General features: G+C 50.1%; 1 protein-coding gene across 1 annotated transcript in view; it reads left to right on the plus strand.

The window, feature by feature from the left end:
- LOC102446752 (uncharacterized) overlaps positions 1-12,645 on the plus strand; it is a 31,382-nt gene that overhangs the window by 17,143 nt on the left and 1,594 nt on the right. Inside the window, exons 9-15 of the mRNA XM_075919837.1 lie at positions 1,398-2,090; positions 5,745-5,938; positions 7,447-7,806; positions 9,116-9,242; positions 11,209-11,355; positions 11,920-12,036; positions 12,281-12,388. Of these exons, the coding sequence (XP_075775952.1) occupies positions 1,398-2,090; positions 5,745-5,938; positions 7,447-7,806; positions 9,116-9,242; positions 11,209-11,355; positions 11,920-12,036; positions 12,281-12,388 (1,746 nt within the window). The remainder of the gene's footprint in view (positions 1-1,397; positions 2,091-5,744; positions 5,939-7,446; positions 7,807-9,115; positions 9,243-11,208; positions 11,356-11,919; positions 12,037-12,280; positions 12,389-12,645) is intronic.

The following is a 12,645-nucleotide window of genomic DNA, read 5'->3' on the forward strand; positions in this document are numbered from 1 at the left end:
ACTACAAAATACATTTCATTTCCTAAATGTGACAGTATCATGATGTAGCCGAGTTAACGTCATTATCAGAACCTTCATTTGTGCATTGTCCATAGTTCTTAATGCAATGCTAGGCCCCCAGTTTTGAACTCGCACAAGATTTTGCATTTAAGTTCTTTTTTCCTTCTGTCTTTTCTCTTAAAAAGGCAGAAAAGAGGGGAGAAAAATGGGGGAAGGGGACGAAGTGACCTGTGCTGTATTGAGATGTGTCTGTCAAGTCTTTGCAATGCCGTACGTTATTTCTGTTAACAGCACTGGGTTGATATGCCATATGCCTTCTAGCAGCATTTGACAGGGTAGCATGATGTAAACTTTGCGTCTATATTGGACTGCAGGCTAACTGTGTAATAGACATCTTTACAGCACATTTCCAAAAAACACGTATTTGTTATGATTTTACAGTTTAAAATCTCCCTCCCCCAAAAAAGTACTAAACAGTTATTCCTCACTAAGGACTAGCCACATGTGAAATTTGAAATGGACTTTATGCTCAGCTATAGTAAAATGGTGGAGCTCCATTAAAGTCAATGGAGGAATGACGATTTATCCCAGCTGAGAATTTGACCTCCCAAGTTTCAAATACTACCTCCTGCCAATATGAGCAGTAAAATTACAAAACTGAGAAAGTTAATTATTTTTTCCATGAATGTCTAGACAAATCTAACTCAAACTTTTTGAGAAGAAGTGGTTTCAGGCCACGTATGAAAATGTTTAGGGCAAAGGAGTAACTTCTGAAGATTGTTTCTGAAAATAGGATTATAATGGGATTAAAATTACAACCATAATTAGATGGTTTTGCTATTCAGTAGTGAATGTTGACCTCCAGTTGTCTAGATCTTCTGAACTCATTACTGATGCTTCATACTCTCTGATACTTAAATACACCCTTTTCCCAGAGTTCCACCCAAAAGTGTTGTAGCTTCAGGTTTATAGACAAGTTTTCTGGCCAGAAAATCAGAAAGGCCAGAAATCTCCTCTCTCAGTTTAAATGCTAATGCTCTGATTTTTCAGAAGTGCTGAGCAGGAGGGAGGGATTTCTCTGCTGATTTGAAAATCGGGCCCTAGATTGCCTGTGGGCTCATTATTTATCTTGGATAAAGTTTTCAAAAGTGCCTAACTCCCAGTTTCAAAAGTCTCAAGTAACTTTTGAAAATGAGACTACGTTTTGTAAGTTTCCTGGGCTCTTTTGAAACCCGTTCCTCTTCTCATCTTTAACTGCCAGGTTCAGTAAGCCAGCATGTTTGATTTTTCGGCATGGAGTCATTGCAGCAGATTCTAAATAGTCAGCCGAGGCTTCCTTTCTCTGGCTTCCGCAAGCAAAGAGAGTGGTGTCTCTGATTCTCTCTTTATTGCTGCAGATGATGTGATTGTGATTAAGACGGAGATGCAGGAGCACGAAGAGAACCCTGAAGATTTGGAGTCCTATGACATGCTCCTGGGAAGTCCAGGGGAAAGTGTTTCCCAGAGTCCGGTTGCTACAGCGGCCCGGGAGGATCAGTGTGGCTCCGTAACGCCACCAAGGAGCCCAGGAGTCTTGGGAGAGCCACCTCCACGTGGAGGAGATTTTGGTGCCATCAAGCCTCTCCTCGTACCTCAGGCCAGCCACGCAGGAGGGAGGCCATGTCTCACGGACACTAAGAGTGGGAAGAGTTTCCATCTGAAAGTGAGCTTTGGGAAGCAGCACAGGAATCGTGCCAGGGAGGGATCCTATCAGTGCACCAAGTGTGCCAGGAGCTTCCGGTGCCATACGGAGTTCCTCCAACATTGCACAAGCCACGCTGGTGAGAGGCCTTATAAATACATCTGCTGTGAGCCGACCTACAGCCGGAAGTGGTTCCTTCTGAATAGCCAACAAGTCCGCGTGGAGGAGAGGCTGTTGCCGTGCACTGCATGTGGGAAGAGCTTCCGGCTGAAGGGGAGTTTTCTCAGACCCCAGCAAGGCCATGGGAGGAAGCATCCACAGGAATGCGGCAAGGGCTGCAGCTGCCCTGCGGAGCTCTGGGCTGGCCAGTGGCTCCAGGCTAGGGGGAAGGCCGGCCAGTGCACCGAGGGTTAGGGAGACACCTGCTCAGAAACAGCATCTGCCGAATGGCCAGCAAGCGCACTGTGGGGAGTGGCCATCCCTATGCCCCCTCTGCACGAACAGCTACAAGGTCCAGGCCAGTTTCCACAAGCACCTGCTGAGCCACAAGACCAGGAAGCCTTGTACGCATGCAAAGTGCGGGGCTGGCTCCCCATGTACCACACCACCACAGGATCAGCAAAGGGTCCCCCAGCCAGAGCCGGCGTCCCCAGGGCAGGCTGGAGAGTGGGAAGACCCCAGGGAGCGGGATGGGTGACTAGGTCGTAACTAGCGGGTTGTCTCCACGCCAGTTCCTCCCTGCGCTTGGATGGCTGGGAAAGCACCCAGAGTGCTCCTTGTGGCCTTAGGGCTGGAGCGAGGGTGGGTGGGTGGGGCAGGGGTCTCCCTGGCCAATTGGAAATGACCCTGTTCGGGGGAAGTATAAAGGGGAGCTCCCCAGGTATCTCATTCTCCCGTAAGCACCCTGGGAAAACACAAGGGTCTGATCTCTGCTCTGTGGAGCTGACTAAAACATGCGTGAGGGCTCTCTGCTCACTCAGTGCTGCAGGGGGAGGCTGGAGCTGCCTGAAGAAATCAGTGTGTGTGAAAGGGTTAACTGCTTTACTGCTGTGATTCCTGCACCTCCATGGTAAAACCTTGGAGTGCTGAGTCCAGCTTCTCCTTCCTAGCTCTGCCTGTCTTCTCCCCTCCCCCAGCATCATGCTGCCCCACGCCTCTGGAGCCATCTCTGTTCTCATCTGCACAGAGCCATTTCTCTTCTCCAAGCAACTCCTGCCTGCCAGTAGTCCCCACACCTGATCTGTTTTCCTGTGCTGTGTCTTGTTACATAGGTGGTAAGCCCCTCTGGGCATGACGACAGTGACCTAGTCAGTGTTTTTTTTTTTGTAAGAAAAAAGTTCAGGTACTCTGGGGCAAACTTGTTGACCAAAGAAAAGGAAAGAAAACTTGTTGAGGGGGGGGGAAGTGCTGGGAGCCAAAATGCAGTTGCAGCCCCTTTAAGAGCCACAAGGCAGCGCTGGGAGCAGGAAAAAAAAACCTGCCATGTGTCCCGAGCAGGCTTCCATCAGGAGCTGAGCTGCCCCAGGAAAACAGGTGCCGGTACGCGCAGGGGAATTCCTATTCCCTTTCTGTGGGCTGTACCATCACAAAGAAAGCACAAAGAAAGTCTAGGTCTGTGAAGTGCTGTCTTAGCAAGATGCTGCATACAATGGCGTCTAAAAGCATCACGCTGGATGTTCACACGTTTGCTCACAGTTCAGTGTGAGCTGGGCTAAGATTGGCAGGGGAGCTTGTCTGGATCCCCATAAGCCAAGTTGAGGCAGAGTGTAGGTTAGATTAGTGAGGCTGAAATCTCATCATTTGTTCCTGCAAAGTTTGTGCCCTGCTATTTTACCCTAGTGCTCTTGCCCTCCTAGTGGGGAGTTGTGGCTGTCCTGCAATGCCAGAGCCCTTCTCTTGCTGGCTGTCCTCTGAAGTATGTTTCTTTTGGTCCAAGATGATCATTTCAGCACTACGGCTGTGCCTGGTCTGGCCTCCTAGAGTTTTGTTTACTATTCGGGGAGGGAGGAGAAGTTTCCTTGCCTCTCACTGTGTGGTGTTTTATAGGGGCTCACATTCTCTCATGCATAATGACAGCTCAACCCCATCATCACTCACTGGTGAGAATGGCTGAGGATCCTGGCCCGCCATGAATTGTTTGTGGGGAACAGTGGACTATTATGATTGCCAAGAAACCAAACTGGGGTAGCATAGATTCTCACAATAATGCTGTGCTTTGGGACCAACTTTGTAAATACCCTGAGCATGGATGTTCCGGTTTTGTGATGTTACCGAAACAGCAAAGTTGTTTAAGTGTACGTTGCTTCTGATACTCCTCCTCACCCCTTCCACTTGTTCTGGTGTTTCAGTAGCTCCAGGTTACGTACATTCCTCTTTACTATTGCTGGGTGCCATTTTTGGTTGCTTTTTGTACCATGGGCTTTTATTCCTGGGTTGCCTTTATATAGTTCGCAGCCAGCTGGTCTTGAAATGGATATTTGCGCCATGCAAAGCTCTTGTCTGCCTTTTTTGGTACCTCTTTTGTCTTAAAATCTGGATGACAAATCTGTCCTGTAATGCTACCAGCCTGCCATTTATTCTAATAAAAACAGTTGTAACAAAAGTGAAATGGCCATAAACCATGTTGGTGAGTCAAAAAATAATTGTCCATTGTGCTGAGGAATGGGTGTGATAACTGCAACAAACAGCTGTGCCGTTACGATAAAAAACAGCATTCCCAAAGGTGACTTGCAAAAGGAATAAAAGAATTAGCTGTTTGCGCTCTTGGGTTTTTTATGGTGGTGTATACAAAAGACCTGAAAGATTTTTGTTAGTTTTAAACTAACATTTCTTTTTCCTGCTTGATGTCAAGTTTAGTCTGCCCTTTTTTCATAGAGGTCCTTCTAACAGAGCTGGAGATGTAGATTGGGAGTTTTGTGAGCACTTTATTAGATGGTCAAAAGTGATGAATACTTAATAGTGCTTCCTCCCCCCCCCCCCCATCTGTTTTTGAGTTAAATGGCACAGAAGGTAAATTGGTGTGCTGCTTTTCTGTCTCATAAAGGAGACTGAAGAGCTAGCCAATGAAATTGACAAGCAACTAATTTAAGCCAGATTAAAAATAAATGCTATTTTACACAACACATAACGGACCAGTGGAACTGTGTGCCACAAGATATTGTCCAGGCCAATTTTAGTAGGGCTGCAGAAGCATAATTCAGAGCTTAGACAATGAGAACAGCCGCTGTTACATCTGTCAGGCCAACATGCCATAAGGAATCTAAAATCTCTTCTTGTGCGGAATTTACTGCCCGTCCCTCTTTATTATTTTGTATTGTGGTGGAGCCATCAGTCCTCAGAGATCAGAGCCCCTTGGGAGACTTCCCGTGGCTCAGGGACGCAAGGCGGGGATGGACGAAGCCCGGGCTCTGCTCTGTCACCCTTCCCGGGCAAGTGGCAGTGGCTTGCACAAGGGCTACATCTAGACTAGCATGATTTTCCGGAAATGCTTTTAACGGAAAAGTTTTCCGTTAAAAGCATTTTCATAACAGAGCATCTAGATTGTCACGGATGCTTTTCCGCAAAAGCACGTTTTGCAGAAAAGCGTCCGTGGCCAATCTAGACGCGCTTTTCCGCAAAAAAGCCCCGATCGCCGTTTTCGCCATCGGGGCTTTTTTGCGGAAGACAAATCTGAGCTGTCTACACTGGCCCTTTGCACAAAAGGACTTTTGCCCGAACGGGAGCAGCATCGTCCTGCCACAAGAAGCCCTGATTTCAGACAGTAGGAAGTCAGTGCTTTGGTGGAAATTCAAGCGGCCACTGGAGACAGCTGGCAAGTTTTTCCGGAAAAGCGGCTGATTTTCCGGAAAACCTGGCCAGTGTAGACACAGCCAGGGTGTGACGGGGCTTCGCTTCCCAGCGGGGCTGCAGCCGGGCCAGGTACTTACTGGCCGGGTGTCACTGTTCAGGAGGGGGGCTGGGGGCAGGAGGGGGAGGGGTGAAACAGGAGGGCTGCTGCAGGCTGCAGGGGCTCAGGCTGCCCTGAGCTCGGCCCAGCGCTGCGCTCCCCCGCCGCGCCCTGCAGGTGGCGCTGTGCGTTCGTCTGCGACATCCGCGCCAGGCGCCTCTCTTGGCCGGGCCCTCCCGGCATGCACCGCGCCCCGGCAGCGGCGCCGGAACTCTGGCCGGTCCGCCGCGGGAGCGCAGCGCGGGGCCGCGAGAGAAGCCCCGCCCACCCGCCGAGGGGGAGGGGCCATGGCCGAGCGGGCCGCTGCGCAGGTACGGGCCCGGCGGGGCTGCCCCGAGCAGCCTCAGGCACCGGGGGGGCCGGCCGGGGGGGGTCACTCACGGGAGGGGGCCCCGCGGGGGTGAGGGTCGCGGGAGGGGGCCCGATGGGGTGGGGGTCGCGGGAGGGGGCCCGGCCGGGGGGGGTCGCGGGAGGGGGCCCGATGGGGTGGGGGTCGCGGGAGGGGCCCCGGCCGGGGGGGGTCGCGGGAGGGGGCCCGATGGGGTGGGGGTCGCGGGAGGGGACCGGCCGGGAGGGGGGGTCGCGGGAGGGGACCGGCCGTGGGGGGTTGTGGGAGGGGGCCCGATGGGGTGGGGGTCGCGGGAGGGGCCCGGTGGGGTGGGGGTCGCGGGAGGGGACCGGCCGGGAGGGGGGGTCGCGGGAGGGGACCGGCCGGGGGGGGTTGTGGGAGGGGGCCCGATGGGGTGGGGGTCGCGGGAGGGGCCCGGTGGGGTGGGGGTTGCAGGAGGGGCCCTGCCGGGGGTGGGTTTCGGGAGGGGCCCGGCCGGGTGGGTCGCGGGAGGGGGGGTGTCGTGGGAGGGGCCCTGCCGGGGGTGGGTTTCGGGAGGGGCCCGGTGGGGTGGGGGTCGCGGGAGGGGCCCGGTGGGGTGGGGGTTGCAGGAGGGGCCCTGCCGGGGGTGGGTTTCGGGAGGGGCCCGGCCAGGTGGGTCGCGGGAGGGGGCCCCCGCGCAGGCTCGGTCCGTGCTGCTCAGACCTGTGGTGCTGGTGGCCCCGTTTTGGACTTTAAAAAAAAAAACCCTCCTGATTCCTCCCTCCCACTGCAAACGGCACCTGCAGCCCCGTGAACAGGGAGCCAGGGGGGTGGCGCCCCACGGTTTGGAAACCGCCGCGCCAGTTATGTGGCTGGGTACCAGGGAAAACACCATGGCATGAGGCGTGCAGTAGGTCAGGCTAGGCCCGGTCTACTGCACACACGGCCTGGGGATGGGAGCCAAACCAAAAAAGAAGTCAGTATCATGGTCTTCTGTTGAGATGGGTTTTAGTAGTTAAATTCCTGCCCTGTCATTATTTTTTTAGTGCTGTCACTAAAAGAGGCAATCGGGTGAATATTACATTTTATTAATCTCAGCCGAACTGACTTACGTGGGGCCTGCGTGTTGCGTAGTCTTGCCTTAATCTTTGTATTCATGCCCCTCAGCATTAAAGAAGCTATTTGCATATATATTTGCATGTACATGCAACCACACTTAAGTGGCGGCCCTTGGGATATGCTGGGAGTATCATTGTGGCCCCCCGGGGCTTGCAAAGTTGATTAGCCCTAACCTAGACTATCCTTTTGGTCCTAAGGTCTATGAATACTACATGCTTAGTATGAGTCAAACATTATGGGGTTCCCAATTCCAACCCGCTTCAGTACAGGAAGGGAAAGAGCTTTCCCCTTGATGGATTCTGACTGTAGCAGCACATCTAGCCCCGGGCAGTGCTGAGGGGCCCTTGGGCTCCGTTTCCCAGATGCTGACTCAGTTTCTCCGCATACAAGCAGGCTCCTGCTGCCCCTAGGCACACTCCTGTGAGAGAAGCCCATTATCACGCTACCGAGATCTCCTTGTGGACAGTGGTGGCTGCAATCCAAGCCATGGAGAGGAAGGTGGATTCTCATGCCACCCGGTTACTGAATCTGGAGGGGAGAACAGGGACAGCAGAGAAGAAACTGACAGCCTGTGAGAGGACAGCGCTGGAATTTAGGAACCAGCTGGAGAGTAAGTGGGCCTTGCTGGGAACTCTGATCCAGGAGAATAACTTCCTGCAGAGGAGGCTGGAGAACATGGAGAACTTGCTGAGAAACAGGAACTTCTGGATCTTAAGACTGCCCCCAGGAGCTAAGGGAGAAGTCCCCAAGGTAACAATATCCCAGCTAGTGCTGAAGGGTAGAAGCTTAGGTACTGAACGGGTTTCATGTCTTCTGTCCTGCTGGCCCTTTAATTCACCACTAGATAAGTTCTTGGATGGAGGGAGTAATCTTCTTAACTTCAAAGTGTCCAGTAACTCACTGGCCAGACCCAGTCAGTCCAGTCATTGGTAAACAATGTACAGGACTAAGAGTCAGAATATTTGGGCTTTGCTTCCAGCTCAGTCGTTGATTTGCTGTTCATCTCCAGCAAGTGCTAATGTGGAGCAGTAATAGTGTACGTATGTATCACCTCTGATGCAGTGTGGAAACGCTGTTTGGAAATCTAGTTGAGAGTCAGCTCCATGTGCGCAGTAGGGATGTAATAGTGTGATCATTTAACTGATTAACCGATAAGCAAAGTCTCAGAGTTTAGTGCTATAGACTACATGCATTTCCCTCTCCCCCCGCCCCCACAGTCCCGGCTTGCTCCCGGTCCGGGACCTACCTCCTCTGGGGCTCTTCATTTAAAGTGTATCAGAAGCCAGGCAGGCGGGCAGCCTGGGTCAGTTCCAGCTTGCACCAGGTCTGGGAGCTTAGCCTGCCCCAGACAAGGGCTGCTGCCACCCTGTTCTGCTGCCTCTGTATTGGAGGCAGCAGCATGGGGGTGACAGGCAGCCTGTTCATGAGGGGACAACTGGTTTATAAACTGGCTCCCCTCATGGACCACCTCCAGCCTAGCACCCCACTCTGCTGCCTCGGATACAGAGGCAGCAGTGTGGAGTGGCAGGGAGCTCCTTTAGAGTGGGGCCGGAGTGCACTGGCTGCTGGCCCACCCCCGAGGACTATAGAACAGTCAAGTAACTGATAAGAATTCATTAGATTAATCGACTGTTCAGTTAACCAATATTTAACATCCGTAGTGGCCAGACCACCGTGTGCTCTCGACAGACCATCTGACGATCTCTGTCATAAAGCTGTTCAAAGATTCTGGAAGTCAGTGGAATTCATTTGAGTGGGTTTATTGCAACCCTTGTGACTTACTAACTTCAAGTTGTCCAGTAAGTCACTGGCCAGACCCAGTCAGACCACCATTTGTTTGTGGATAAAGAATGGGGCTAGAATACATCTGGGCTCTGTTTCCAGCTTGGTCACTGATTTGCTATTTATCTTAAGCACATCTGATGTGGAAAAGTAATATTACGAGCATAGTTCTGTATTGTTTCCAAGTTGCATCAGAAGCAATGGTTGGAATCCTATGAGAGAGAGCCCGCCAGGTGCTCTCTCTTCAGTGGGCTTATTGTAACTCTTCTGATTCAAGGTGCCGGTGACATTTGATGATGTCTCAGTGTATTTCAATGAGCAGGAATGGGAGAACTTGGATGAATGGCAGAAAGAGCTTTACAAGAATGTGATGAAGGGGAACTATGAGACCCTCGTCTCTTTAGGTAAGGATCGGTTTTCACTCAGATTAGAATCATCCCCTATTCTGGTTCCAGTTGCAAATATTCTCCATTTCCTTTGCTTTCCAGTGGCTCACTGCTTCCAGAGCATTTGCAATAGACACATTTGCAATAACTGTGAAGACAATATATGTGGATTATAAACTTGCCATGTTGCATTGTAGAAATTATTATGTTTCTTGGCAAGTTTATAATCCACATACCTTGTCTTCACAGTTATAAGTAAACATAAATAAAGAATACAAATCTAGTCAAGTCAGTCTCCACAGAAACAGTGAGAGGAAATTCAAATGAATTGTTGATCGCCAAACTATACGCTCTGTTGAGTCAAAAGAAACATCTTCCCTCTACTTGCTTGAAGGAATCTTCAGTTGGAATCCATGCAGACCTTCCTCTGCTGAAATCGCTGTTAGCCAGTCAGCTAACTGATTAACCAACCACTCAATTAGGCACTTACACATAAAACAAACCTTGTTACAAGAAAATTCAAAACTGAGGTTATGGCTACACTGCGAGCGGGAGGGGGTGTTTTGAAAGGAGGTATACAAATTATGCTCTCATTTGCATATCTTCTTCCCATTTTTTCCTGGGAGACGTTTTTCCAATATTTGGCCCGTCTACACGGGGCCAAATGTCAGGAAAAAAAACCTCTTTCAAAAGCCCCATTATTCCTTGTAGAAATAAGAAGGCTCTCGAAAGAGGGTTTTTTCCCGATATTTGGCCCTGTGTAGATGAGCCAAATATCGGAAAAACCTCTTCTGGGAAAAGAATAGGAAGAAGATATGCAAACGAGAGCACAATTTACATACCTTCTTTTGAAAACCCCCCCGCAGTGTAGCTGCACCCTGAGAATAGTAAAATATAAACTACTCTTTCCCCATAATCACATTTAAACATACTAGTTGAGACAATTTAATTAAAGTCCTTTGGCTAAAACCAAAACAACATTCCAGGTATACAGTTAAAATAAAGTAAATGTACCCTCACTGTTTCCCTTTTCTTTAATTAATATGGGCCATGCTTCCCTGTTGTAGGATTGATAACATCACTAACTTGCTGCAAAATGCTTCTGTGTTAGGGAGAATAACTTACTCTCAGCTCCTGGCCTCAGCTTCCCAACTCATACAGGGCACTTGGCCTTTTGTAAAACAGCTGCCCTGCCTCCTTGCCCTCTTGGAGTCTGACCCCAGCAACAGGAAACCTACTGGACTGGACCCAAAGCTACTACACTCAATTCCAGAAACGAGTGGAGGTGGAGTGCTAAATCTGCCTAGCAACAATGAGCAAGGGGCAACTTCATTCCACCTTCTCTGCACTTAGATCTCTTAAAGCAGTGGTCCTTAACTGATTTCACACTGTGAGGCCACATATGTAGCTCTCTGTGTATTATGTGAGCCTCATCCACGCAATATATAGACTACGTGTATGTGAGGATGTCACATGGGCCACAGCCCTGTGCTGACCGGCCTGTGAGTTGAGATCCACTGTCTTAGAAATATCTCCCTCTTAGGCAAGTTGGTTACATGAGCATCTTACAGTGAGCACATCCATAGGGACAAAACATCTCAAAGAACTCAAGATACTGTAAGGTAAGTAATCTCTCCTTTTGTCTCACCTGGTAATATAGAATTGAGCCTTCGATCCTGAACTGGATTTGGCTTTCAAAGGGCTCTGTAGACTTTGTCCAGATTTAGATTTACAAATCAGTTGTTAATATACCACTGTGCATATCAACTCCCCTACTATGTGGTGAGCCCCAGCTCTTCTGCTGGAGAGCACACTACACAAGGAATGGTGTCTTTTTACAGGATCCTTATTAATTATTGGCCTCCTTTCAGATCCACCATCAGCTCCATTGAGAGAAGGGCAGCTGGTTTGAAATCATTTAGCATTATTTGCAATGACTATAAATAGGCCGTGATGTTCTCTTAACATCTGCTACCATGAACAGACTACGCTGTGTCTAAGCCAGACGTCCTGGCCCGCATTGAACGAGGGGAGAAGCCATGTGTCGGGGATGAGCAGGAATCTCTGGAAGGACTAGAGGAAAGACTCCCAAAGGAAGAAGGGCTGGTGGAAAGAGAGGTCTCCAGCGCAGGTGAGTTATGCCAAGTGTTACGTGGCTTGGATGTGCAGGGTTTGGGTGAGGGCTGGGAGAGAGTTGTAAGTAGGCTGGTGATGAGCCCAGTACTTTGTTACTTATCCAACAAGCTGAAGGGAGATGAGAAAAGCAGGGCTGTAAGTGCAGGTCAGTGGGCTACAAAGCTCCCTGTTGTCACCATAAAAGGCACTGAACTTCCTGTTGGAAATGTACCTGCAGATACTCTCGGATGAGCTGCTACTCCAGACTGGCAATAGGAGTTTGAGAGCCCTAAAATGTATCTGCCAGCCATGCCCTTCTCATCGGCTGCCACGCCCCCTTTTCACCTTAACCTGTGCCCAGGCAGACATGAACCAGCTGAGGACAAAGAGTGGGAAGGGCAGTGGTGTGGCACTGGGGGCAATGATATTGGGATTACTCAGGCTCCCATGGGAAAAGCAGTCCCTTTCCTAGCAGAGATCAGCTTTCCTGAATATCACCAGTTCTGCCTCCGTTCAATTAAGGGTTAAAGGCACAAATATCTGGTGAATATGAATAAAAGTCTCATTTCTTCATGAATAGGCAATGCTGTTTCCACCTCTGAAATCTTGCCCCCCCTGGCAGAAGGAGGAGAGGAGCCATGTATCATGAACCTGGTGAGCTCCAAGGACAGAGAAATTCATCTGGAGCCCAGCACAGGTGAGCAAGGGGTTACAGTTTGGACTCAGTGAGGGGAGGGAACAGCAGTTGGCCTATCAGCTTGTATAACTGCATGTGTCTGGATGTGTTTTCTCATCTGTTTTTCTTTTTCTGCACAAAATGTTGGTCAACTGTCTGCCTATCCCAGACAACTCTAGTCCCAGATCCTTTGTAGGAAGAGGTCAGCAGGAGTTGGTGGAACACACTCTAATTTGCTTCTGTTTCTTCTTAATGTGATCACCAGTTTCCACATCTAACACTTTAACTTGGGTCATGCAAGAGGAAGAGCTGGATGCTGGGGATCAACAGGACATGGGGGAAGAAGGAACAATTCTCACAGGCTCCAGCATGGGTGAGCAATGTCTTGCTCTTGCAGGTCTTGCATGTGCAAAACTCCCATTGGCTGTAGAGGGGAGTGAGGCCTTATGGAATTGGAATGCCTCGAAAGAGATGAGTGGAGGAGCTACCTGCAGCTCCTATTGGGCTTTTCCACCTCTGGGTTTTCTTATTTGTTCGAAGTGATTGTTTTTTATTTGTATTGTAGTTCGGGATTAGGGCCCCATTGTGGTAGGTGCTGTTGGAACACAGAACAGACGATCTCGGCCCCAA

This window comes from Pelodiscus sinensis, chromosome 2 (assembly GCF_049634645.1).
Source record: "Pelodiscus sinensis isolate JC-2024 chromosome 2, ASM4963464v1, whole genome shotgun sequence".
Taxonomy (NCBI): Eukaryota; Metazoa; Chordata; order Testudines; family Trionychidae; genus Pelodiscus; species Pelodiscus sinensis.